The sequence below is a fragment of the Zootoca vivipara genome, chromosome 5 (assembly GCF_965207765.1).
Source record: "Zootoca vivipara chromosome 5, rZooViv2.hap1.1, whole genome shotgun sequence".
NCBI lineage: Eukaryota > Metazoa > Chordata > Lepidosauria > Squamata > Lacertidae > Zootoca > Zootoca vivipara.
Window position 1 is genome coordinate 11,980,629 of NC_142588.1, and position 27,923 is coordinate 12,008,551.

At 47.4% G+C, this 27,923-nt stretch overlaps 1 protein-coding gene across 22 annotated transcripts in view; it reads right to left on the bottom strand.

The window, feature by feature from the left end:
- Window positions 1–1,136: 1,136 nt before the first annotated feature.
- The window catches only part of GBF1 (golgi brefeldin A resistant guanine nucleotide exchange factor 1), a 90,682-nt gene continuing 63,895 nt past the window's right edge, over window positions 1,137–27,923 (bottom strand). For 7 of the 22 annotated variants that reach the window (XM_088670079.1, XM_035137350.3, XM_088670077.1 and 4 more), the window contains 16 exons: window positions 26,501–26,565; window positions 25,707–25,830; window positions 24,653–24,724; window positions 23,629–23,723; window positions 23,151–23,304; window positions 22,494–22,716; window positions 21,972–22,126; window positions 21,259–21,505; window positions 20,545–20,747; window positions 10,951–11,101; window positions 9,460–9,590; window positions 8,045–8,146; window positions 7,079–7,192; window positions 6,661–6,838; window positions 5,550–5,687; window positions 1,137–2,540 (listed from right to left, as the gene is read on the bottom strand). In XM_088670079.1, the coding sequence (XP_088526205.1) occupies window positions 2,254–2,540; window positions 5,550–5,687; window positions 6,661–6,838; window positions 7,079–7,192; window positions 8,045–8,146; window positions 9,460–9,590; window positions 10,951–11,101; window positions 20,545–20,747; window positions 21,259–21,505; window positions 21,972–22,126; window positions 22,494–22,716; window positions 23,151–23,304; window positions 23,629–23,723; window positions 24,653–24,724; window positions 25,707–25,830; window positions 26,501–26,565 (2,439 nt within the window). In that variant the 3' untranslated portion in view covers window positions 1,137–2,253. The remainder of the gene's footprint in view (window positions 2,541–5,549; window positions 5,688–6,660; window positions 6,839–7,078; window positions 7,193–8,044; window positions 8,147–9,459; window positions 9,591–10,950; window positions 11,102–20,544; window positions 20,748–21,258; window positions 21,506–21,971; window positions 22,127–22,493; window positions 22,717–23,150; window positions 23,305–23,628; window positions 23,724–24,652; window positions 24,725–25,706; window positions 25,831–26,500; window positions 26,566–27,923) is intronic. The other 15 variants (XM_088670083.1, XM_035137349.3, XM_035137343.3 and 12 more) reach the window with 8 other exon arrangements.

Here is a 27,923-nt window from a genome sequence, read left to right on the forward strand (position 1 = left end):
ATATTTGTGAAAATTCATAACACTTTGGTGCATTTATCCTCATGCATGCATTTCTCTGTGCCATTTTGCCTAATGTACACATTTTTGCAAGCAACTGTCTTAGCAGAATGCCACTGCTAATGTTATTTCCCATTGATATAGACATGTTTGCATGCACGTCTTTGTAAAATGTGCACTAATATGGGCAATTGGGAGACCAGCTGGTATCACACAGAGGGGCAGACCTGACCCCAAAGCCTTCATAATTGCTAATCCCTACTTTACAGTGACAGAAATTGGATTCTAGCCACACTGCGATTGAAGGCAACAATTTTGTGGTGTGTGCGCGCACACACACGCACACACAATATCTGTGTTCCTTCCTAACTGCAACCTAGGAGTGCTCTGCCAAGTCTCAAGTGTGAGAAAAGGGAGAGAGGGATGTTGAGGGGGAAACAGCCCCCTGGCCATTCGTCCTGACACCACCCCCTCCACAAGTAATGTTTGCTTATTACTGGCTTGGAATGACTGGCTGTCTTGCCTAATCTCCTTTTCAGTGCATCACAGGCAGTACTGTCAGGAAATGCAGGGGAGACTGAGGCGGCAGAGAGGCAGGCACTCCAGGCTGTGCACTCTAGCAGGCATTCCATGTGCTCATGGGATGCACATGCTCCACCACAACATGCCTGAGTGGACATCAAGCAGATTGGTGAGTGAGGAGCAGTGTGGTGCCAATGGACTGTACGCGCCACCATGTGGGCTTACCTAATGGCATCAATAGACAATTGGTCATCTGCAGCGCCTCCCTCACCTCAGGACAGATGAGGAGCACCTGAAAAGGCTGGATTGGCTGAGTCCCCAAGGTTGGGACAAGAACCTCATGTCCGTGAGAAACTATCCTCAATAGTTAAGGGTGGTAAAAGATCCACGTCCTCAAACAGCATCAAAATATGAATATGATAGGGGAATATAAAATATTTGAGGAGATCGCGCGCCGCCCCCCCCCCAAGTTGATGGCCATTCAAATGGTGTGTGTGTCACATCATGTGATTGATTATACGGGGTGCGGCTTACCTGGGATCCCCAATACTTTATTCAAGTTGACACCCCTGGTGGGGGGGATGGGGCGGGGGAGAATAACTGCTAAGCCAAAATAATTCATTTACAGGTCATATTTATTCCACTGTAAAAAGTCAATAGACTCCTTATATATATATACACACACACAGTCACCTGCCGTTCCACACAGTAGACACTGGCTTCAGTTCCCAATGGGATTCTGCAATAAATGTGGAGAATTTTAGCCTAATGCATGAGAGGAAGGAAGCACTAGATGAGACACATTTCACTCTGCTTTTGTGCTAAGAGGCCAGAGGTGCAGGAGGGGTTAAGGGCATCCTCCTAAAGTGAAAGCAAACGCTAGCAGGGATCAGAAGGAAAATTTAGCAGCCTGTTCCCAAATGAGTTATAACATCATGTATGGTAGAGGCCAATTCCTGCCCGCTCCCAGAAGCCTCTCACCTTATCAGGCACTAATCGCCCGAGTCCAGTTATCTTGCAAAGTGATCGTGAGTGCAAGCAAAGAATCCCTGGAGGGCACCCAGTGAGATTTAACTGAAAGGAGGAGAGCTTCCAGTACAAGACTTAGTCAAGATAGTACGGCTCGCTCAGCACGGCAGAGGTTCCCCCTCCCTGTCCTGGGCCCAGGCCTCTGCTTCCTTTCCCACATTCTCTGGTCTTGTCCAGTGGGCAGATATTTTTTTCCCCCAGCTCTCGCTACCCAGCAGAGTAGCTGAAGAGTACCCTGAAGAGTCAAGCCAAAGAGTGGTGATAGGAAAAGTCATATTCTCAAGTCAATGCCAAAGAATATAGGCAAGCAAATATCCATAATAGGAGCGTCTCTGCTTAATTTCCTAGGGAATCTGGCTCCTCTGCTCCACTCTGAAGGAAACGCCTACCTTCTTTCTTTTCTTTTAGATCACAGGCAGCAGAAGGTGTGTGCTGAAAAACTGACTGCTGCCCCCTAACTCTAAAGAGAAGCTGGCCATCATCCACACAGAGATTGCCTCTGCACAAAAGGAGCCAAGGGCCATGGAACAGATGGGTTGGGATGGAAATTTTGGCCTTAGGTCCACTGGGGAGGACAGCCACATTGCAAAGTGGCCTTCCACACTTCTGCTAGGGGCTTCCCTACAGCAACCATGGCTTCTACCAGACAGAGCATCCTGTACCACCATCACCCCTTACAGCCAACTGTCCTCTTTACTCCTCTCCTCAGTTGACTTCAGAAGCTGTCATGGGGTCAGTCGGCCGCTGAGAGGCCAGAAGAGGCACAGGAGAGGTGGCCTCTATGAGGGCTGGGTTCAGAATAATAGGTAGAGTCATAGGTGGCACTCCCACCTGTAAGGGGGAGGCCAGAGGCTGAAGAATAAGAGGTTGCTGTGCCACCGCTTGAGGTGCATCTTTCGCCGAGCTCACTTTCACAGGTGCTGCTGCTGGAAGGTGGAACTGTGGTCCAGAGAGACTGGAACTGCTTGGAACTGAAGCCGTCTCAGGGTCTGCTAAGAGAAGAGAATAGATTTTTCCCTTGTTCAAGAGGAAAATTAGTCACCAGATAATATGTTCCATGACCTCCCCAAGCTTTACCTAGCTCACTCTTGGTGTGTAGAAGTACACACAAATCATTCCTTTTTCTCTTGGTTTCTTTTCACTTCCTGTTCCAGGGACCGTAATATCAAGGACTGCCTCTTTCCATATGAACCTACCCAGACCCTGAGATCATCTTCTGAGGCCCTCCTTTGTGTGCCCCCTCCTCAAGAGGTTCGGAGGGTGGCAACACGAGAATGGGCCTTCTCTTCAGTGGCTCCCCATCTGTGGAATGCTCTCCCCAGGGAAGTTTGGCTGGCACCTTCATTATACACCTTTAGACACCAGGCAAAATTTCAACCAGGCCTTTGGTTGATCCTATTTACATCCTATGCCCTTTTAAAATGAGTTTTTTGTTGGGGGGGGCTATTGGATTGTTGTTTTCATCTTTATTAGGTTTTTTGTGGTTTTATATCTTGATTTTATTCTGTGAACTGCCCTAAGACCCCCTGGTATAGGGCGGTATATAAATTTAATAAATTAATAAATCATCATCATCATCTACTCACTGCCTCTTCAGTCACACGATGTGATGTGCCTCCTCCAATTCCTATACTAGTTTCCCATTCTGTTTCTCATTCTGCCAATTTTGTTTCTCCCCCCCCCCCCATTTTTTATTAAAGATTTCTTGATTTACAAAAGTATGTGCAATGACTCTCTCTCGTATTTTTTCCATGTATCATTTTTACAAATCAGTTTCATTTGTTGAGACATTAGAAAGAAAAGGGGGAGAGAGGTGGACAGGGAGGGGGTGGGTGGGGTCGGGTGACAATGTTTCTATTTTACTTAATATATGTAGGGTTTGATGTCAGCGTTACTTGTGCAGGTTCTCTGTTGTTCGTCTGTGTTCCTTTGGTGGTGAGGGAGGTTGGGGTTGGCCTAGGGTGTGTTTGTTCATTTGTGGTTGGCTGTGGTGGTCTTTGTTATTGTTTTCCTGTGGGGGGGGATGGGTGTTTTGGATCAGGTTTGCCATATTGATTTGTATGCTGTTAGTGGATTTTTGTCATTAACTTGTTGGGCTGTGTATGTGATAAAGGGGAGCCATATCAGGGTGAAGCGGTCTTCTACAGTATTTGTTCCCGTGTCTGTTTCAGCTTATTGGTTAATTTTTCTAGTAAGGCTGTTTCCCATACTATTTGGTACCATTGGTCCATGCTTACTCCTGACAGGTCTCTCCAGTGTCTGGTTATGATATTTCTGACTGCTGAAAGTAGGTGGGTTATGAGTTCTTTGTGGTGTAAATGGGCATTATTGTCTTGGAAGATGTTTAGTAGGGCCAGTTCTGGGGTGGTTTCTAATACTTGTTTGGTTATTTTACTTATTTCTCGTATGATTGTTGTCCAGAATAGTTGGATTTTGGGGCACTACCACCACATGTGGAGGTGTGTGCCTGTGTAGGTGCACCCTCTCCAGCATTTTGGTGAGGATCCTGGGCATATTAGCGCTAATTTTCTTGGCTTTAGGTACCACCTGTAGGTTAGTTTCAGAGTGAGTTCTTTTCTTTTCGTTGATATGGATTTAAAGGTGGGGTTAGTCCACATTCTGGTCCATTGAGTGGGGTTAATCTCGTATCCTATGTCATCTTCCCTTTTTCTTTTATTGCGTCTAGGGAGTTTGTGGGGTTTTGGAGTAGTATTTTGTATTGCAGATACCATCCCTCTGCCGTGTCCCTGTGTTGTTAGGATGAGGTTTTCAAAGGTTGTCAGGGGCCTAGTTGCTGCTGATTTTATTACTGGATTGTTTAAGAAGGCATGTAATTGGTGAAGTGTTAACCAGGGCATTTGGGTGTCTTCTAGTTTGCCTTGCATTTCTTGTGTTGTCAAGGGTTTGTTATTTTTATAGAAGTCTATTAGGCAATATAAGCCTCTGGTTTGCCAGGTTTTAATCTGGAGGTTTTGTGCTGCGTGATGGAATAATGGGTGGTAGGCCAGGGGGATTAGTGGGGATATATTTGTTTCTTTAACTCTACACCTTTAGCAGTTCAACAGATTCCTCTCCTCTTAAATTGTTCTACCCATTCTTCCTTGATGCTCCTTAGGCTGGAACTCTCAGAACACAAGCACATGTGGCGCCAACTCTTTCTCCCCTTCAAACCTCACCTTGAAACTCATCTTTTATGAGAAAGCTTTGGCCTAACCTCTAACTGAAGCTTAAGCAGTGCAACTGAATTCTCTCTCTTTTATCCAGCGCTACCTCTTCTTGGTCTAGCCCCATCTTTAACCCTCCAGCCAGCAGTCTAAAGCAATTTTAGTCAGAGAAGTGTGTGACCTCATTACCCACCTTGTTAGGGCATCTGTAAATATACAAATGGATGCATTTTACTGATGTTTTTACCTACTTGTTTTTATTTTTACTTTGTATTTTACTGCTGTTAATCGCCCTGAGCACCATTTGGTGGAAAGGCAGGATATAAAATGAACAAATACGGATTCCTCTCCTCTGTTTACTGTACTTCACGCATTGTAAGACTTTAGACTGTAACCAACCTGGAACAGGAATATGTTTGTTGCTGGTTCGCTTTTTTAAAAAAACTTACATTAGTTTGTAAAGCATCATGTTCAATGATGAGGATATTCGAAAAGTTACAGTCATGCAATACTGCTGCTGCTGTCACTACTGCCACCAGTTTGCAGCAAAGAAGAGATCTGGTCCCACCCATAAGACAGAAAAGGAACTGCTGCAGGGGGTTTGTTTCCTCGCTGCCTGCCTGAAAAGGAGGCAAACTCTTGTTTCTGCCACCAGCTAGGTGACATAGGCCACTTGCTTCTCAGGAAGAATATGGCAAGGAGGAGACAAACATGTTCCCATTCATCAGCCAGTGAAACAACACCTCTCCAATGCTTGCTTCCTCTTCCCTTCCCATTCCTTTTATATCATGTGTATTAGATTGTGGTGGTGGTGGTGATAGAAGCTGTAGGACTTACCAATGGCTGCCAGCTCAGGAGACTTCTCAGAGGGTGCTGAATGGGTGGCAGTCTTTGTATCCCCTCCAGGGGAATGTGGCAGGGAAGATACTGTTGGTTTGGGAGGATGCATCTCTATTGGTAAGGTAGGGACTGGGTCTAAATAAAAACAGCAAGCAAAAGAAAGAAAGATTATACCTCTTGAGGAAAAAGGCTTTCCCTTAAATCAAGACTGCGTGCTCCCACTCATGACAGATCAGGCTGCTCTGGCAACATGGGACAAGACTATACACACCAACCCAACCACGAGTATTCTCTGCTATGACAAGATATCAGGAGTCTATTCTAGTGCAACAGCCCCCCTCCCCAATAGTCTGCATCATCAAGGGAATCAAAGCATGAACTGTGGTGTGAATCTTAACTTAGTAAGCCATCAGGACTGTTTGAGCTCAGGCCCAGGCATCTTTTCAGGCAAAGAAAGCAAGAGATGTGCAACATTGGTTTTGGGATTGGCTAGGAGCTCCATTTCTGTTGCTGTCTAGTAAAGCCTCAGATCTACTGCATTCTAGGGTCCATCTCAAGCCCCAAGCACTGGCTCCCTTCTGCAAGGAGCACAAGAAAAGGGGAAAATAAATGCCTTAAGAGAAAAAAATGAACAGGAGAACAGGCTCTGGTGCTCATTGATGAAAAACTCTTTATTGCAGCTCAACACATTTTAGAGTAAAACACTGCCCCGTCAGGAGCTTGAAAAACTTGTGTTATTAATGTTCAAAAACACCCTGTACTCAAACTCTAACCAACTCAAGAAACAGCTTGAAAAAGTAGGAACGCAACCCTCGCCATCTATACTGAACTAGGTTTACAAGTTGATTAGATGTGAAGAATAAGGTGGCTTTGAATTTTAAGAACTCACACATTTTTCAAGTTCCTGAAGGAGTTTTACTACCAAACATGCTGAGCTAAAATATAGAGCTTTGCTTCAGTGAGTAACTAAGCATGCTTTCCTGTTTGTTTCATTTCTTTCTGCAAGGAACCTTGCATGGCCACTTCTATAAAACCTCAAGTGCCTCTCTCAGAACATGAAGCTTGTTCACAGATTCTAAACATAATACAAAGTGGTTGGCTTGCATACCTTGGATGACTGTCTGTTTGAAGAGCTCATCCCGCAGTTTTGGCAAAAAGCAATCTATGCGTTCCCAGGTGATCTCCCAGAGATCAGAGTAACCTGTTCGTGAGTCAGCACTGTGGAATATTCCAGCCGTGTCCATTACTAGCAGCATATTTTTCAGTGATTCAGGGATGGCCTCTGGCTGCAAGGCAAGACATATCTAAGACCTAAAATCTGAGATCCTGTACACTTTCTTCCTTCTGAATCAACTGCTCCCTCAAGTCCTCTTTTAGATCACTATCAGAGGTTATCATGGGGCTGCCCAGTGGATCACTGGAAGACCAAGAGGGGTGGAAAGGCCCAGAGGGGTGTTAACATGCATTTTAGACATGGGCCTAGCAAGGAGAGATCCTAGAAACCTGAAGGGGCAGCAAATACATACCAACAAGTCACTGGACCCAGAATGCATGTATTTGTCCATGAAATCCAGAATTGTCAGCCATAGTGCAGCAAAGGTTGGGAGGGAGAGCAGCGGAGACAAGTGCTGCAGAAAGACCTAGAAAAGAACAGAAGATGACATAGTAAGCATATATAGCATGAGAGGAAGAGGGGCCTGAGGTGGCTGCTCTGACACCACAGGGTATGTTCAATGTTATCTATCCTAAACAGTTCTGCCCTGTTAAAGGATTCCAAACCCCGGGAATGCTGTGCCACACTTGAGCCCTCCCCTTTCAGATTGGTGGCCCAAAAACTTGTTTAAGGCCTCTTGTAAAAAATCACAAGATCATGTGGCCACAATGCTTAAATCCTGCGAGAGCAATCAATTTAATGAAATGAACAAGGTTGTACACATGCTACAATCTTAACATAGATGGCCAGACTTAAGACAGGCAAGGTGATATTACTTCAAAATGTTGTTAAGCTTTAAATTCTGTGTTTAAATGGGGGGGGGGGGTCCTGCACAAGCAGAGTTGTCTTTTTGCAAGTTATCCTTTCATTTCAACTGTAAAGGTGAAAATGTAGTTACTTAAAATAAATCCTCTCTAGCTCCTTAAAGCTTGTTAGCCAACCAACCACAGGGAGCTAAAACAAATTCCTCACTCTGCTACAGAGATTGCAGATGAAGTACATATAAATAGAAAAAAGTTACTAGGAGAATAGACTTTGTTTTTGTTTAGTGACAATGAATGCAGGGCAGGAGGCTACTCCACCACTTCCCACTGGGAATGGGGACACCAGTTCAAAGGAAGGCAGCAATTCAAAGTGGAGACACTGGGTGTCTCCTGAAAGCCCCAGTTCAAGTCTGATCATCCCCACTACCTAATAGGCAGTCATAGGGACCTTTAAAGTGATATACTTAACATTAGAAAGCTTCACTCTCTGAAAAGTAAAGTAAGAGGCCTCGCACCTTGGAGAGGAGAGTAGAGGCTCTCATTCTGGTCTCCTCCATTCCACCGACGTCCGCAGGGCTGATATTTTCTAGGAGTTTGGTCAGCAGAGGAAACAGCACCTATTATCCAAGATAAACAACACGCTGGTAAATAAGAACAGGAGGCAAAATATAAAGTATGGGTTGAGAGCAGGAAGCTTTCCTGCAGCCTGACTTTTTCTAGGGGGCAGCAGATGATCACAACAACATAAAGATTATTGGGAAGGGGTCCAGGGGGACAAAGAAAAATAAGGCTGCCCTAAGAGAAATCACCCCCTCCAATGATGATGCAACCATATCAATTCTCCTTGAACTGCTCTTCACCCTAGCTAGTTTTCTATTGACTTATATGGACGCACATCTTCCAGTGAATTGGTTGCAACTGAGGGAGGCAAGATGCAGAGGCCCACTGAAGGTCTGTGCTGACCACAGCTGATGGGAACTGTAGTCCAGAGCATCAAGAAAGCACCAGGGTGGCAAACGCTATGCAAGTAGGAATTTGCTGCCTACTTACAACTATGCTGTAAAGGGGCTACATGTCCTGCTTCCCACTGGATTGTTCTAATTTGAGGTAGGAAAACTCATCTTGCCCTCAAAGGAGCTGAAAGCCCCCTTGTCTCCCAAGCCTTCAGAACTGGGGGGGGGGGGGAGAAGAGGATTTCTGCTGTTTCTACTTGAAATAGGGGCAGTCCTTTCTATCAGATGTGCAATATTACCAAAAAGGAAAGGAAAGGAAAGGAAAGGAAAGGAAAGGAAAGAAGAAAGGAAGAAAGGAAGAAAGGAAGAAAGGAAGAAAGGAAGAAAGGAAGAAAGAAAGAAAGAAAGAAAGAAAGAAAGAAAGAAAGAAAGAAAGAAAAGAAAAAAGATGTGCAATATATGCTTTGGACCTGCCTAGATTTTCAAATGTACAGGTGAGATACCTTTAAGATAAAGGAAAACAGATCATCTGTTCTATTTGCCTTGAACATTTAACCTTTCATCTGTGTACCTTAATAAATTACTACATTGGGACCTTAATAAATAAATAAATTGGTCGGTTTGCAGCCCGGAAAACTCTCCCTCATGCCTGACTGTTCTTCTGCATTGCCACTTGTCAGGATAGCAGATAAAGAGATAAAGGAAAGCAGATAAAGAGTGTGTGATGACCAGGCAGATCTACTGTCTCACCTTCAAGAAATCTCTCAGATGTCCTCCCTGCCTCAAGAAGCATATTCTGCCAGGGGAGGAAAAAGACTAGGAGGTGGAAGCAAGTTACACAGTATAAATTGTGCCAGAACTGGGCAAGGCTAGGGTCAGGGGAAGCCCTATCTTCCTCCACAAGCTTCCATTGCTCCCCCTGGAAAGATGAGCCCATTTGCCCGCATTCCCTTGCTGATGCAGGCATATAACAGTACCTTATTGAAACAGGATTCCCACTCTAAGGCATCCAGAGCCTGCAGGTCATGCACAAGGAGAGCCCGCTGCAGGTAGGTCAGCGCCTGCATCCGCACCTGTCGCCTTGCATCACAACACAGGCAGGCAATACCTGCAAAGAGTGCAAGTTAAAATGAGAGGGAGAATCTTCATTCTGCATCAAGCAACTCCAGCCCTTGCTTACATCCTTCATACAACCTCCCCAAAAGCACAAAACCGTTGGATGCTTATTAAATGTAGTCCTGGACCATCATAGAGCCCTGGGTTTCCCAGGTTTTCAGCATGGCTGAAAAATGAATCTGTCACAGCAACCCATGGGTCTGTCACATAGAAATATAATTTACTCCATTACAATCCTGAGTTGCTGTCAATCTAGAGAGGGCTGCAATCTAGAGAACTGTATGCGTGAGCCATTCAAATCAGGTGTTCCTGTGTGTAACGAATCAGAAGGTTCACGGTGGGGAGTCCACCAGGACCAGTAAGTCACTAGGAAAAGTTTGTAATATTTTGGCATGAAAATCTTTCTTAAAAGCAAAGGGGGAATACTATTTGAGCTTCTCAAAGTGCAGTGAAAATAAATAACAGGGTCGGTAGCAAGATGCTTACTAGCAACAAGCAGCTTAATTATGCTACTAGTTTTGAATGGAAACTCCCTTCAAAAATGCATGTGTGAGACTGACATAGAATATCAAGCACATATAATAAGCCCAGTCTCTGCTCTGTTGAACACACATCTCAAGCTGCTCTTAACGTGTTCTGAATATGTGTTCTGAAGGCAGCTCTGTTTAGGGAAGTTTTTAATGTTTGATGTTTTATCATGTTTTTAATATTCTGTTGGGAGCCGCCAGAGTGGCTGGGGAAACCCAGCCAGATGGACGTGGTATAAATAATAAAGTGATGATGCTGATGGTTAACAAACTTTTTTTTTGTTTAATATCACTCTTCCCTTAAAGTGTATTACTTCAACTGCCTCATGTCCAATTCTGATGCAGGTGGCTGCTATCTTCTAGTCCAGGGCAGTCCAATGCACAACCCAATGCTCAAGGCCTTTATCAGCAACATTTGACACCCCTCCCTGGCCCTCATGCTGCCTTTCCAAAGCCATGTAAGCAAGGTGCTGAGCTTTGAGAAGGAAGCTTGAAGGCTCTGACAGGGTCCTAGAGTCCTCCCATCTCCTTCCTAAAGCCTAGTTAGCACATTACCAGCCTGGGGAAGGAAGTGTGAGGGCTCTAGGTTCGTGCTAGAGCCTCACACCTTCTTCACAAAGCCCAGCACTTTGTTTAGCCAGGTTGAAGAGGGCAGTGTGAGCACAGGGTGGGGTGGGGTGGGGTGACAAATTTTGCTCTTGCTCCCCTCCCCCTTGACAAGGTAGTGTGCAGCCTGCAGCTTCCACATCAAAGTTCTCTTGCAGCCCACTTGATATGAAAAGTTGGGCCGCCCTGTTCTTGTATGCTAGGATGGGCTAGGCTTACCTTGCAGTAATGGGCACCAGCAATTGGCCCATAATGTCTGAGAGTCTGCTTCAATTTTCTTTCCCGCAGCCTCCAGATGGTGCTGCTCTTCAGCCCAAGAGCTATAGATGGTGGCAGCCCGTGTGTGAAGGGTGTGCATCAGGTCCAGCAGCTGCAAAAGAATTGGTAAGTTGGCAACAAACAACCTGCCTATTTATGAACAAAATGAAAACAATCCACCGTCAGTGCTCAGAATTGAGGAAAAGCAATGTCCTGTCATCGTGGATGTGTCAAAACAAATCTGATTATCAGAAGGTGAAGAAACAGGGCAATCACCCACGCTTGAGAGAATAAGCCTACAAGTGTATGAATGTGTTCAGAAGTTCCAACTGATTCTTGGTTTGATTAAGGAAGCCATAATCTATAGGAAGGGAATTCTTATTTTTAATTTCTCACTCTTCTAGAATATCTGGTTCGGTGTGTTACTCTGTATTGAAATACAGATTCATAGCAAAATGCCCCCATAACCCCAACAAGAGACAGAACCATGCAGGCAAGAACTAAGGCACTTTTCAATTCCCATAGAAAGGAACACTGTACCCACACCAACCCTCTGGACACTTTCCAGAGGTACCCCCCCGCCCCCCCCAATACCTGCATCCTTCTAACCTAAGGGTGTAGCAACCTCAGTTTTGTGTGATCATGATTTTCTACCTAGGATACCTATGGTTGGACTAAAACTATAAGGTATGAGTGCAAACTCAATACACTGGTACCTTGGTTCTTGAACTTAATTCATTCCGGGAGTCTGCCCGACTCCCGAAACCGTTCAGAAACCAAGGCGTGGCTTCTGATTGGCTGCAGGAGCTTCCTGCACTCAAGCAGAAGCTGTGGACGCCACAGAAGCCACGTCGGACGTTCACAAACTGGAACACTTACTGTACTTCCAAGTTTGCGGCGTTCGGGAGCCAATTTGTTTGACAACTAAGCTGTTTGGGAACCAAGGTACCACTATACCACTTTAATAGTTAAAATAAAAGAGACCTGTATTAAAAAAAGAGGCTGAGTAGACACTCAAGCAAAAAATGTGCATTGCTAGGACAGACCAAGGTCTACCTTAACAAGAACCCCAGCTCCTAAGAGGCAACAAGATTTCCCACTAGATATTGGCCAATAGGTCACCAATCAACAATGACCTGTGGGTACATTGTGCCCACCCACCTAAGAATTCTTCACTAATGAAACTCTAATCCTGCATACCCCTTGCCAACTTCACCCTCCAAGCAAACACAGCTTGCTTTCAAAACTTTTTGTGTGCTTCATTAGATACAATCCCACATCTTAGCTTCAGTTTCCTTTCAGGGACAGAAGTACTGTAGTTTCTCAGTCACTTGAAGCACAAGCAAACACTGTCCTATTCCTAAGGGTGTATCATCATCATAGAAGTCATTCCATGCTCATTTGCACTGTTATCAAGGGAACTAACTGTCTGCAGGCCTCTGCATATTCCTGGAATGAAATCTTCCTATTCAAGATGGGTTGGGTTTTTTTCTGCTGAAGTTACATTTCCAATAAACTACGCTAGACTGTACTATAGTATCCATATACCGTGTTTCCCCCTTTTTAAGACACCGTCTTATTACTTTTCTTTCTCAAAAAACCACAGGGTGGCTTATTTTTGGTGGGATGTCTTACTGGTATTTTTATTACAAGTCTGAGGGAAGGGAGGTGTGTGCGTCCCTGGTGCAGCCCTCTCTCCCCGGCCCTGGGATGTTCACGAAGGGCTGCTCTCTCTCTCCTCCAAGGTGGGGACTCACTTAATAGCAATCTGCTACACTGGAGCTTCTTAAATCTAAACCAGTATAATGGAATCTATCTGTGTGATACAGTCCTAGCAGTAGCCTATACCTAAAGCAAGTAAGGATCTCTACCAGCCAGCTGCCCAAGACTGCAAGACTGTCTGAAGTTCCAACAACATAGCACTTTGCAGTGCTATCACTGATAGCAAAGAAGATACCTGCTGAGAACAAAGAAGCCAGCTAAGCAGCAATTAAGATTGCTGACTTGGTAAATGGTAGTGTCACAGTGGCCGGAGTGGACTACTTCAGAGTAACGACGCTACGCAGCTCTGCATTTTATTCTTTTATTGGTGCTGCGTATTTACAGTGCTCAAGTCATTGCTATTTACACGGAGTGATGTGGTCAGTCGGTTTCAGAACCTCCTAATGGCTTTTGGCGCGTCTTTCTCCAACACAAAAGCTTTGGCAGACCCATCCTCTTTCCCCTCCTCTTTCTGCGTAATTCCGGAGTTGGGGGGATGGGTCTCCCGCCCTTATTCGCCCCTTCCTGTCCCACCTGGGACCCTGGCTCCTCTACCTTGCCTGAGCCTCGGACACGACTTCCTGCTTCCCCACTGGAATCGGAACTCTCTCTGCTTCCCCCTGTGCTCGGGGATTGGCTTGAACTTAGGAGGGGAGGGACTTCGCTATATCCCCTGTCCCTCACATCCACCCCCCTCCCAAGCTCTCCTTCACCCCTCCCCAGGTCCCCCCCAGGTGTCGGTGACGACTGGAAGCCTAAGAACTCAGTGCTTTCCGAGCCCGTTGGTGTGAACACCTCCCCCCAGTCCTGCAAGCCCCCCCCTTCCGCCTGGGAGGACGGGAATCCCAAAAAGTCTGTGGCGTCGGAGCTGGTGGGGGTAAAAATGTTCTGCCAATCTGCTCCTTCCTCTGACTGGGTGGATCTCGGTGACACCCATACCTCATCCTCTGGTTCCTCAAACTCCGCTTCCCAGCGCCATGGTGAACTGCTCTCCCGTGCTTCCTCCCCCTCCCCCTCCCTTTCCATGTGCCAGGGCTTGGGTCTATGGGGAAAGAGGGCGTGAAATTCTTCTACCAGGAATTCCTCCTGTATCTGAGTGGCTGGGACCCATTCATTCTGGGACGGTGGAGCATCCTCCCATGCCATGAGGTACTCCAGTCCCCCCACCCCCCACCTTGAATCCAGGATGGCTGTGGCCTCATTGAGTTGCTCCCTGCCTTCCCTCTCCCCCCCTCCCTCAGGGGTTTGTTCGCTGTCTCGGAGCCTGCTGCTTTCCCTGTACGGCGACAGCAGCGATCTATGAAACACTGGGTGCACCCTCATGTCCTCTGGCAGTGCCAGCCTGTATGCCACCGGGTTGACCTGTTGCGTGACCGTGAAGGGGCCCAACCTTCTGGGCGCCAGCTTTTTGCATCGCCCTCTGATGGGAAGGCCCTCCGAGGACAACCAAACTTTGTCCCCCACCCTAATGACCTCCCCCGGTCGCCTGTGGCGATCTGCCCCCTTCTTGTACGCTTCCTTGGCTCTCTCCAAGTGTTCTCTGAGCTGCTGGTGCACCGTCTCCAGTTCCTCTGCCCAATCCTCAGCCTGTGGGCCCTCCTCCTCCTCCTCCCCCTCCCTCTCAGGGAAAGATCTGAGGTCGCGCCCGTAATTGGCCTTAAAGGGCGACACCCCTGTGGAGACGTGCACCGCATTGTTGTAGGCAAATTCTGCCAGTGGCAGGCGATCCACCCAGTCCGTTTGCCTCTGGCTGACGTAACATCTCAGGTACTGCTGCAGAATGGCGTTGACCCTCTCCGCCTGTCCATTGGTCTGCGGGTGTCTAGCCGTCGACAAGCTGACCTCCACCTGCAGGAGGTTCATGAGCCGCCGCCAGAACCTGGAAACAAATTGGCGGCCACGATCCGAAATAACCCTTAAGGGTAATCCATGCAGTCTGAATACGTGATCCACAAACAGTTTGGCTGTCTCTTCTGCAGAGACCGCCCTGGCACACGGTATAAAATGGCACATTTTGGACATGAGGTCCACCACCACCAACACTGCGGTCTTGCCCCTGGAAGAAGGCAGGTCTGTGATGAAGTCCATGGACACCACTTCCCACGGCCTGTGTGGCGTGGCTAAGGGCTCCAGCAATCCCGGTGGCGCTGCTCTGACCACCTTTGCCCGCTGGCAGGTGTCACAGCCCCTTACATAGTCTCGAACATCTTCCCGCACCCCTGGCCACCAGAAGTGTCTCATGACTAGGTGAGTGGTTTTGTCCCTCCCAAAATGACCCGCCGTTGGGTTGTCGTGCATCTGCTTGAGGACCGTACGTCTAAGCTGGGTGGTGGGCAGGTACAGTGCACCCTTGTAGAAAAGCAGCCCCCTGCGTGCTGTAAAGTCTTTTGCCTGCTCCCCCCCCCTCTCAGTTCTCTGAAGATGCGGTTGGCAAATTCATCCGCTGCCGTCAGTGCTGTGAGTTCTGCCTCGCCCACCAGTGCTGCTCCGCAGGACCATGCTGACGGGGGGAAAATGTGCCTGGGTGCCGGTGGCGCCTCCTCCTCCATGTACTCTGGCTTGCGGGAGAGGGCATCCGCCCTGACATTCTGCTCTCCCGGGATGTAGTGTATGGAGAAGTTGAAGTTCGAGAAGAACTCTGCCCACCGTATCTGCCGCTGGTTGAGCACCCTGGCAGTTCTCCAGAACTCCAGGTTCTTGTGGTCTGTGCACACCTGGATGGGGTGCTTGGCGCCCACCAGGAAGTGTCTCCAGTGCTGGAACGCAGCGTGGATCGCCAGAAGTTCCCGATCAAACACTGTGTAGTTTCGCTCTGGCTGAGTCAATTTCCTGGAGAAGAAGGCACAGGGTCTCCACTCTCTGTTGGCGTCCAGTTGCAACAAAATGGCGCCCACAGCTCTATCAGAAGCATCTGTTTCCACGCGTAGGGGCGCGTCCTGAACCACGTGGAACAGGTTCTGGTCTGAGGCGAACACCCTCTTGAGGCTTTCGAACGCTGCTTGCGCCTCTGGTGTCCACCTGAACTTCTGCTTGCCTCTCAGGCAGTCAGTGATGGGAGCCGTAACGCGAGAGAAGTTCTTGATGAACTTCCTGTAGAAGTTGGCGAAGCCTAGTAGGCGTTGGGCATCTTTGCGCGTCCTGGGGCTGTGCCAGTCCAGGATGGTCTGCACCTTGTCCTTGTCCATCGCCAGCCCCTTGTCTGACAGCTTGTAGCCCAGGAAGTCCACCTCCTTGGTGTGAAACTTGCACTTCTCCAGCTTCACATACAGGTGGTTCTCCTTCAGGCGCTGCAACACCTCCCTGACATCCTTCACGTGCTGCACTGGGTCGTTGGAGTAAATAAGGATGTCATCCAGGAAGACCAAGCATTTCCTGAAGAGGAGGGACCCCAGGACGTGGTGCATGAAGGCCTGGAAGCATGCTGAGCCCCCTTGCAACCCGAAGGGCATCACCAGATATTCAAAAGAGCCCAGAGGCGTGAACATCGTGGTTTTCCACTCATCGCCCTCCCGGATCCTGATCAAGTTGTACGCCCCCCTCAGGTCTAGCTTGGTGAAAATCTTGCCCCTGCGTGCCGCTGTCAGGAGATCATCCACTCTGGGCATGGGGAAAGCCACTGGCTCTGTCACTGAATTCAGGCGTCTAAAATCCACCACAAGACGGCGCTGTTGCGTGTCTTTCTTGTCCACCCAGAAGACCGGGCTGCCCCCTGCTGCCTTGCTTTCTCTGATGAACCCCCGCTTGAGGTTCTTGTCGATGAAAGCGCGCAGATCCTCCAGTTCCTGGTCTGACATGGCGTACAGCTTGGCTGGGGGTATAGTTGCCCCTGGCACCAGGTTGATCTGGCAGTCAAAAGGCCTGTGTGGGGGTAGGTGGTCGGACTCCGCTTCGCTGAAGACCTCCTGCAGGTCCCAGTACGGCTTGGGTATCGCTTCACCCCCTTTGACGTGCATGGTGGCCGCCGTGGCTATCGGGGGCCCCTCCCCTGGTTGGTGCTGCATGCAATGTTCCAGGCAAAAGTCCGACCCAAACGTGATGCATCTCTGGTGCCAACTGATGGAGGGGTCGTGGCGCGCCAGCCAGCTCATGCCCAAAACGATGGGGGGGTCTGAGATGGTGGTGACGTTGAATGCCAGTGTCTCTGATTGCCTTCCAACCGTCATTCTCATGGGGGGGGTTTGATGAGTGATGGCCCCCCCCAGCAGCTCTCTGCCGTCAATGGTTGCCACGTGCAGAGGAAAATCCAGCTGCAGAAGCTGGATCTGGTGCTCTTCTGCAAAGTTTCTCGAGAAGAAGTTCGCTGACGCCCCACTGTCAATTAGGGCGAGGACTGTCAGGGGATAGCCATTTGGAAGCGTGAGCGTCACTTCTAGAACCACTCCTGCTCTGGGAGGGGTGGGCTGGGGCTGTTGTCTGCTGACTGTGCCTGGCTGCCGCCCCTTGTCTCCTGCAGCCAGGCTTTCCCGTTTCCCTGCTGTGGTGCTGCGTCAGTGGGGGAGGGCACAACCGTTCCCGCCTTTCCTTGCCACTCCCTGCGATGTGGGCAGTCTCTGACGAGATGCTGGGGGGAGTTGCAGAGAAAGCAATTCCCACCCCTTCCCTCCTTGCGTCTTGGCGCCGCTGGGGTTTGAAAAGCCCGCGCGCGCGCGCGCTATCAATCTGCATGGGTTCCTGGTCCTGACTGGCCCCAGGCGTGGCTTGAAAGGGTTGTTGGGGGAGTGGCTTCTCCTGCGACCGTGGGAACCAAGCCCGCTTTGCGCGCGTTGCTTGCTTGTCGCTCCACCGGGATTCCTGTCTCACCCCCACCGCCAGAGCCGCTTTGCTCAGCTGATCCATATTACTGGGCTTTGGACCTCTCGAGAGCTCATCCTTCACCTCCTCATGCAACCCCAAGTAGAACGCCGCTTGCATTGGGGGCGACTCTAGTTCCCACCCCAATCTGTGCACCAGCATGGTGAATTTCGCCCAATACGCGCGAACTGTCATATTTCCTTGGCGTAAATTATGAAGTTCCTCCTTAGTCTGGTCCATATGACTATCGGACGAATACATCGTTTTCAAACCTTCTAGAAATAGTTTGACATTCTTCATGCAAGGATTCCTTGTTGCAATTAACGGTCTTAGCCACTCCCTGGCTGCCCCGGTAAGGTGCTCCACAATAAACGCTACTCTGTGCTCATCATCAGGGAACTCATCGTGGTGCAGCTCAAGAGCATACACAATCTCAGTCTCAAAGCCCTGAAATTCCCTCGGGTCTCCATTGAACTTGCTTACTAGGGTCCCGGCTCTTCTTCCTGGCAGCACTTGGACTTGGGGTGCCCCTCCCGCCTTGTTTTTCTCTGCATCCAGCTTGTTTTGGAGGTCTACCGCCACCGCCCTTAATTGCTGCTCTTTTTCCTGAAGCGCTCTCACCTGTTCCGCAAGTTGTAGCCGGTCGTCCTGGACCTTCTTTGTCTCCTCTTTAGCTGCCTTCAATTCCCCCTGCGCCTGCAGCGACAGCTGCTGCAGTTCTTGCTGTGCTTGCTCCGCGATCTGCCGCCATTGCTCCGCCTCTGACACGCTCATCCCGGCAACTCCAAAGTAGCCCAAAAAGGATTAGGAGGTTGCTGTCACAGTGGCCGGAGTGGACTACTTCAGAGTAACGACGCTACGCAGCTCTGCATTTTATTCTTTTATTGGTGCTGCGTATTTACAGTGCTCAAGTCATTGCTATTTACACGGAGTGATGTGGTCAGTCGGTTTCAGAACCTCCTAATGGCTTTTGGCGCGTCTTTCTCCAACACAAAAGCTTTGGCAGACCCATCCTCTTTCCCCTCCTCTTTCTGCGTAATTCCGGAGTTGGGGGGATGGGTCTCCCGCCCTTATTCGCCCCTTCCTGTCCCACCTGGGACCCTGGCTCCTCTACCTTGCCTGAGCCTCGGACACGACTTCCTGCTTCCCCACTGGAATCGGAACTCTCTCTGCTTCCCCCTGTGCTCGGGGATTGGCTTGAACTTAGGAGGGGAGGGACTTCGCGATATCCCCTGTCCCTCACAGGTAGCAATTGAGAAGCAATTGAGCCAGCGAGGTGAGGAAGCACGTGTTGTTAGGACCGGCAGTTTAACTTTTGTGTAAAGCAGCGTTTAGCAGCTCCTTTTAGCAGCTCGCAAACAGCGAAGGAAAAAGTCCTTAATAAATAAAAAAAAGTCCCCAAGGCAAGGACTGCGATCCAGACTACTTACAAATCCTTAAAGGGGCAGCTCCACAGACAACCAAGCAGCATAAGGTAGAAAGAAAACTGCAGCAGGATTTTTAAAAGGCTGCTTTATGCCCGGTAAAAGCAATGAGACAACAATCAGACACGGGAGATTCCCGTTAAGAGGAAATCAACGTGCATTGAATGGAAGGGAATTTAGGGGAAGGTGGGGGGAAGCGAGAGGTGGGCTGTGTGTGTGTGTGTGTGTGTGTGTGAGAGAGAGAGAGAGAGAGAGAGAGAGAGAGAGAGAGAGAGAGAGAGAGACGCAGGGGGGGGAGAGAGACAGACGCGCGCACGGAGGTCTCTCCCTAAAAGGGAAAACAGCCTTTGCATTCTTCAATCGCCACTCTTTTCTTCCTCGTGCCTTCATCTCCTCCCCACCCCACTTTTCTCCCCTTCACCAAGTTGGCTAAAAAAATTATTTTTGGATCTTTTTATTTAAAAAATGCTCTCAGAAACGGGGAAGGGAAATCACAAGGCTTCGGCAGCCAGCAGCTACGGCTGTTCGGTACATTTTTACAAGCTTTTAAGGGAAATACATGTCTGTGGAGCGACAGCAAAATGGGGAGAGATTTTTAAGGGGGGAGTTGGCTGGCGGGAGGGGGGTTATTGCTAGTGGGTGAAGGGTCTATCAGTATGTCTTATTTTCGGGGTATGGCTTGTATCGCGCAATTGCTTAGAAATCCTGCTATGGCTTATATAATGACTACGTCTTAAAAAAGGGGAAACACGGTATTTTATAGTATCAAACAAAATATAGGGAAACTCCCTGCAGATGCTGCATCACTAAGGATCAAACTAGATGTGATGTTATTCATGCTGTTTGGCCTTGTGTGGCTGGCTGATGTGTGTTTTACAATAGCTGGCTGGTGGCGGGGAAATTGTACAGGAACTGTGGTGAAGTGGGGCTTCAACCTTTGCTCCCATGGTGTTCCCAAATAGAATTAGCCCCTTCCACTGCTCCTGCTATTTGCAATGGGAGGAAAGTTTCTATTGACACCAATGGATGTTTTCCTTCCATGGTGAGTAACGGACATGGGTCTTCCTTGATTTGCATCAGGACCACAGTGGGAATATCAAATTAAAGTCCTTCATCCCTTGAGCCATGGTCCCGATCCAATTCACTCTCTCCTTGCCAACCGTTGCCACCTCAGCTATTTCCCACACTACAGTGGTACCTCGGGTTACAGACACTTCAGGTTACAGACGCTTCAGGTTACAGACTCCACTAACCCAGAAATCCTACCTTGAATTAAGAACATTGCTTCAGGGTGAGAACATTGCTTCAGGGTGAGAACAGAAATCGTGTGGCGGCGGCGCAGCAGCAGTGGGAGGCCCCATTAGCTAAAGTGGTACCTCAGGTTAAGAACAGTTTCAAGTTAATAACGGACCTCCAGAATGAATTAAGTTCTTAACCTGAGGTACCACTGTACTCTGAAAATAAAACCAGTCATGCAAGGCCAAAGAATATGAATAATGCCACACCTAGGTTGACCCAAAGCTACTGCAACCAGGATAACCGCAGGGAAAGACAAGGAAGAAATCCAGGCTATACTTACGTCCTGACTAACCTGTAAAGACACAGTGTGGTAACTGGCAGGGATGCTCTCATCCTCATCATCCTCATCACTGGCTGAGCGGTGCTGATGCTGGCTAGATGCCCTCAAGTGCCTCAGAGAACTCTCCTTTGCTTTCTTCTTGAAACGGGTTGATTTGGGGTCATACTTGTGGCTCTTCCCTCGCTTTTCCTGGGACTTGCACCCTAAGAAAAAAGAAAAATTTCTCTAGGTTGCGGATCTCCGGGAACACCTCGTGCCTAATTCTAATGCTAAATAAACAACCTGAAACTCTCAGCTCAGGGATCCCCAGGCGTGATACATTAAAACTCCAGCATTTCTGGTGGGATGCTAAGTTCTACGTCATTCTTAAAAGAACATACCTGTCCTTGGCAACACTAACAGGATATGTTACCTCTACAGCTTCTGACACCTCCCCCCTCCCCAGGCTTCTCACTCTCCCTCCCTCGACTCATTGTCGTTCCACCACCAATCCCTGAGCTCTGAGCCTTCACCCCTTGTGGGTTCCCTAGCTGGTGCCTCCCATCATCCCTCTGTGTTCAGCCAGCCCATGACAGCATGTCTAGTTGATCTGTCTTCCTTAAAAAAAACAACAACCCTCGCCTAATGGGTGTAGATTGCTCCCTTAATTTGATATAGATATAACCTGGAGCCCCACAGCCAAATACACAGGTTACAGAAAAGTTATGGCCTCACCTCCATTTAGACTGGCCTCTACAAAGATGCGGATAGTTTTGACACAGAGCTCAAAGTTTTCAGGTGTGACATGGGCAGCATCTCGCACAATGAAAGACAAGGACTCAACACACTTCATGAGTGACTTGGTATTGTGTGGGCCCAGGTCCATCCCCACAGTCAGGCTGTACTGATTCACCAAGGGTGAACTGCCCAGTTTGGAGAGTCCAGCCATGGCCTTTGGGCTGTCAAGGTCATCCTTCCCAACCTGTGAAATGAAAAGTATGTTTGAGTCCAATAGGGCAACCGTCAGCCCTCTCTACAGCCAAGAGAACGGGCTGCATTGCCTGTACTAACTTCCAATAACCACCTGATGTGCAGTTCCAAGTCTCTGGGCTCCTGCTTTCTTAGAATGTTGCCTTTTCATAAATAGCCAGATCCCTATGGAGACAGTTGGATTTGGGCCAGTTCACTCAATTCACTTGGCAGAAAAATCTATGTTTGAAGGCCTGTTTTTGCACTCTTTGGACAGAACTATACGGTTGTACTTGTCTTACCCTGGAATCTGGGTGAAAGTGTTGCCAGAGACTAGCAATGCAAACAAGACTGTTTCCAGACTCAGAAATAGGAGCCTTGAGGCAGTGCTAACCTCAAATCTGTTTGGGCTTTCTCTACAGCCTGTTGCCTCAACGAAAATATGCATAAAGCATGTGGAAGCCCTTGGTACTACTTACCACAAGCCAGCCGCTGTTCATCACATCCACATCAGTCACCGAACGATGCATTTTGCCTTGCTTGCTGTGATCTGCATACACCTCTGAATCAGAAGTGTAGCCACGATCTAGGCTGGCTTCATTTGGGTGATAGATCTCACTGTCTGACTGAGCCCCTTTAAATAAGCAAAACGGAGTGAGACAAAAGATGCAAGGTAATACCAATTTCATGGCAGCAAAGAGCTGTGCTAGTGGCAACTGTGTATGTCACTGCCAGTTCAGAGCCCATCAGCATATATGTGAAAGAAGTAATTTTTTTTTTTTTGGCCCTAACATGCATCATTTTACACCTGTTTACATTCAGTTGCATTTGGCATTTTACCACCCATTCACTCAGTTTGAAGAGGTCCTTTTGGAGCTTCTATAATCTATTTTTTGTTTTAACGATGCTGAACAATTTAGTATCATCAGCAAATTTGGCCACCTCACTGCTCACTCCTATCCTAACCAACAGAAAGGGCCACTGCCATGGACAAATCTTACCTGTGTCATTCTCTGCTCTTGCTGTAGCCTGCAGGGCTGGGGGTGGTTTCACCCCTGATCCGATGCACTCCAGGAGGCTAAAGAGTGTGTACCAGTCATCTCCAGAATGGATGTTGGCAGCATTGGTCTTGAGAAGCTCATGAAGACCATATGCAATCTGATGACTGGCCCTGTTCAGCATGCTGGGCTTCATCATGAGCAAGATACGCAAGGAGAGCAGCACCTGCTCAGAGAGAAGCAAGGGTGAGGACTAGAGTGTCAAGCTATCTCTACATCAGCTTCACTCTTGCATTTTGCTTTCACTCCTCGACCACCGTCTGCATTATGTGAAAGGTCCTTTATCAACACAGGAGGATAAACTGGAGCTGTTTAGGTATTGGAGCTGTCTGTGTGTGTGCTCCTGACATTTTCATTAGGGAAAAAAAGTCCTTATGCAAACCTGGAACTCTCCTGGGCTGCTTCCTCCCACTTGCACAAGGCTGTCATGTTTTAGTTATGTAAGGACTAGTATTCACCTCTAAACTTTAGAAATAGAGGGAATGATGGGTATTCTGTGCTTCAGCCACAAAACTCAAGGAAGAAAGTCATCATTTCAGAGATACAATGAACAAGAGGTCCAACAATAAGAGCAGACCACTCCATAAAGTCCCCCTTTACCTGGGCACTGATCTCCTCTCTGCGCAAAAGACGGATTGCCAGCCGCAACAGCCCCACCACTGCTCTCTCAACTAGGAAGCAATACTCCACAGCATTAACACACAAGTGGTAGAGGTGGTCTCGCACTGCCTGCCATACAAAGGCTACACGGTCCCTAGAGAAAGAGGGAGAGAGGACATTATGACAACAAGACACATGCAAGGACAGCTTCAGAAGACCTGCAACCCAGTTGGCATGTGCAAATACTTTTATATTCAGATTCACAACAAGAGGGAAGTCAGGTCCCTCAAGCCCACAACTAAATAGGTGTGGCAAGAATAAGAGAATATGTTCCCTGACCAGTACTGTAAGAATACAAAGAAAGCTAAGGTAGTGTATGAGTTCAATATAAATCTATACATAAAGCAACTCCATGGATGATCATAAAAAGAACAGTTCAAAGCTGGAATGCCTCTGATGGTGCATCTATATGACTCACCTGTTCTCCAGCACAATCCTCAGAAGCATCTCCAAGCAGAAAGCACAGTCCTCCTCATCATAAGTTTCCTCATCAGGAGTCACAGAGATGAGAGCCTGAAGCAAGCAAATAATACCCAGACATATTTAGAGAATGATATGGAATGAAAATTCCCCACAACAGAAGTCCACATATGTTCGATCTCTCCTCAAGGACTTCTTGCAGCAGCAATGGAAATGAAAAAGCAAGGAAGTTCATGTAGGCATAACACTGTGTACATACATCCTTTGATGCACTGCTGCTGTGAAGTAGCAGGACCATTGGTTCCTGTTCTAATGGATTTATATCTCTGGGAATGCAAAGCCAAAGCAATGGCTACAGAACTAAGGAGAATGGCCAACTGGGTCTTTTTTATCTGTCAGCTGCCCTTAAGTTTTACTTACGGTGCCAATCCAAACAACTGGACTTCACTATTCAGCATGATACACTAGACTTGTATGAAAGGAAGAAAATTTGGTTGCTTTTTTGGAATCCCACCCCCTTCTGCAGTCCCCCACCTTAGAATTTCCAAAGCAGCAGACATTTTAAAAAAAGAACTTTTAATAGTAGAGCTGCAAAAATGCCAGAAAAGTCCAGGGAAAATAATTATGCTGAACAAATGCAATAGGAAAAAAGGAGGTGGGAAAATAATTAAAAATAATCCAAATTCACAATGAATGATTCAAATTATCCAAGTTACAAAAAAAAATTAAAAAAAAATGAAACCCAATTGTTTGGAGCAACGCTGTAAAACAACCTAGAGAAGGGGCATGTTCAGAGACCTCTGCAATGGATGAGCCTCTGGCTCATTAGTCTCACATGGAAACCTCCAACTCAGGAACGGAACTGGCCAAGTCTCCTGTGGGCAATGTGTGCCAACACAGCATGCAATACTTCCATGGTGTTTGGGCAAGATGACTCCCTGTTGACTTGAGCACACAGTTCAAGATTATACCCATGCAGTTCATATACATCAAACCTATATGGGACACTTATTCACCCTCACCTTCATTAGCTCCTGCAGGGACTCCAGTTGCAGAAACTTGCTTTCAGTTATCAACTTCTCTGGGTCACATTGCTATAGAGGAGAAAGTGAAAAAAAGGATGTGCATTAGGAAGAAAACAAGGCCTAACGGTCCCTAGAACTTACGAAGTACAAAAAAGGAGGAGGAAGTGTCTTTGACCAGATCCATAATTAACTGCCCTGCCACCAAGTCCCCCCCACCAGTTAAGGGGAAGGGCCTCTGATTTGAACCCAGCACCTCTTTTTATGGAAATTAAGACATAAAAGGACACTCAAGTTGAGATGCACCAAACCTATTTTTTTAATGGCTCAATAAAGCATATATATATATATATATATATATATATATATATATATAATCACACTGACCAACAGTACCCTAGTTCAGTGTTGAGGCATCAGAACTTTAAGCAAGCCATCCTCTTTGGGTTTTTCTATCTGCCGTGAATCACAATACTGACAAATAGGAGAGGGGGAAACACCCACAGCTCACAAAGGGCAGCAGGGAGTCCCTTTTACTGTATGTCTAAATGGCAGAATGACTTTTTTTGTCATGAAGGGCATAAACATAAAAAAGCCTCCCCAGAGGACCCTGAAGGGCATGTGGCAACCAGAGGGACTGTACCCACTGTGAGTGGGGAGAAAAATGGGGCGTTTATTCCTATAGAATCACACCCATCAGTCTGAAACCAGGGCTGGGCATGGGAACAAAACTCAGCCAAGTAACTTTGAGCAAGCTATAATCTCTCAGCCTAACTACAACTTTCGGCTCTTTGGAGGGAGAACAGGATACAGCTCCAGCCGCTATAATAAATAAATGCTTCCTTGGAGAGAAGGCACTGCCCCAGATAAACTTACATTATGCTAACTATGTGGGGACACAGAAGTTGCATTTAAGCCCCCAATTCTCATCATGTGCTATGAGAAGAGAGCCTGTTCAAACAAGAGCTGTCTAAGTGCAGTTCTGGCAGGTGGGCAGACAGAGCCCACTGCCCTCCTGTATATGTGCCCTCCCAGCTTGTTGACCATGAATTACCTTTATACACTCCAGGGCCATTCTCTTTGCCTCCTGGTTCTCCGTAGATGGTCCCCTCATACCAGATTGCTCTGTGCCACTGAGTGTCAACCAACTAACGAAACTCAGCATTGTGGACTCACCACTAGAAGAAAAAAGTACATTCGGTCATGTCAAGGGCATACTGATATATCTTATATCTACTGTACATAACAATTCAAGATTTTGAGTGCCTATGCTTATGTTGCCAAAACTGCACCACCTATGCAGAAGCACTCCATTTTGTTGTGGGATCACACCTGTCCTACTCCACTTCTGTTCTTCGGGGGAAAGTGCCTGTGCTTATGTAGCCAATACGACAACACCAACACACACAAGATTCCTGGTAACCCTCAAAGTTTGCAGAAGTGGGGGAGGGGGAATCTTCATGCAGGAGAACCAAGTAGTGGAAGACTTCCCCAACAAAAGAAACAGCCCAATGAGGATTGTGCATGCTCGAGGGCACCAAATGCTAACTGACTGTAGTCAAACAGCACCATCCACACTCAACAAAGAGGTACAAGACGACTTAGGGGAAATAATGACTGGACTATTAAGGGAAAATCTGAAGGGGGGGGACGGACGAACGATAGAATAGAGTACAGTATCCCGAAATAGGGCATGACTGTGCTGGCTGGCTGGTGGAACAGGAGCATGCCATATTACAATATTTTGTTACAAATCCTACTTGTGTTCTCTAGCACCTGGTAGCTTATACCTGGCAACAGAAGAGCATATTTGCCTGCCAATGTGTAAACACTCTCCAGATTACTCACCGGTTGGAAGGTGTCTCCTCACGTTGCAGAGAGATCTTGCCATTGGGATCTACAAAGTCTTCAACCTGGAAATTAAGCCAATATATCATGTGTATTACCCAAACCAAGAGTTTAATTTGGTCCTTTGGGTTCACAACTCTGTTTTCCTTCTCAAATTAACACTCTCATTGGAGCATCCCTGTTTAGCACAACAAACTATGGGCCACTGTAGGTAAAAGGATTGCCCCTTGGAAAGCAGCGCCTCTTGGAACTGAGCTAAATCAATTCTGATTACTATTCAAAGATACTGCACACTTTAGGTGATGTTAATTAACTCCCATGCTGCTTGATTAACTTTGGGTACTTTGAATTAAAGAACCTTTCTATTTCTGGTCTCCTACAAGAAATGTCTACCCTACCATGAATCATCACCAGTTCTAGGGAAGGCACTATTTGCCTATTTATGGGCCTTAATGGCTATTGCACTGTCTATAGAGTGAACAAAGAGGAAGGAGAAGGGACACGTGGCAGTTTCTTTAACAGGAATGAGAGTTCCAGAATGTTAGGCAATTTTAGTAGCATAAATTGGTTACAAGTCTAAGGATTTATCAGTTACATGTTTTAAGGCTTATTAGTCACATGTTTTCAAATAGTGTGTCCCATTTCAGGCATAGGCAAACTCAGCCCTCCAGATGTTTTGAGACTACAATTCCCATCATGCCTGAACACTGGTCCTGTTAGCTAGGGATGATGCGAGTTGTAGTCCCAAAACATCTGGAGGGCCAAGTTTGCCTCTGCCTGTCCTATTTTGTGCTTTCCCCCATATCACATAGTCCAATTTTTAAAATATTCTCGATTTAGAAGTTCTGGCCCAGCAAGATTCTGCTCTAGACCACTTCTACCATCCAAACAAAAAAAAATTAATTGTGTACTGTTATCTCTCCAGTGATGATGCGGGTGGCGCTGTGGGTTAAACCACAGAGCCTAAGGCTTGCCAATCAGAAGGTCGGCATTTCGAATCCCCACGACGGGGTAAGCTCCCGTCGCTCGGTGCCTGCTCCTGCCAACCTAGCAGTTTGAAAGCACATCAAAGTGCAAGTAGATAAATAGGTAAACGGCGGAAGGTAAACGGCGTTTCTGTGTGCTGCTCTGGTTCGCCAGAAGCGGCTTTGTCATGCTGGCCACATGACCTGGAAGCTGTACGCCGGCTCCCTTGGCCAATAACGCGAGATGAGTGCCGCAACCCCAGAGTTGGTCACGACTGAACCTAATGGTCAGGGGTCCTTTTACCTTTACCTATCTCTCCAGTAATCAAATCCACATGCATATAACATCTATATCATCTCTGTTACATCTCTAGCATTAACAAGAAATTATTTTGGTTCTATACAGGTGCTACATGCCAATAGTGCAGCACTTAAGAACAGAGATTAGTGAGCACATG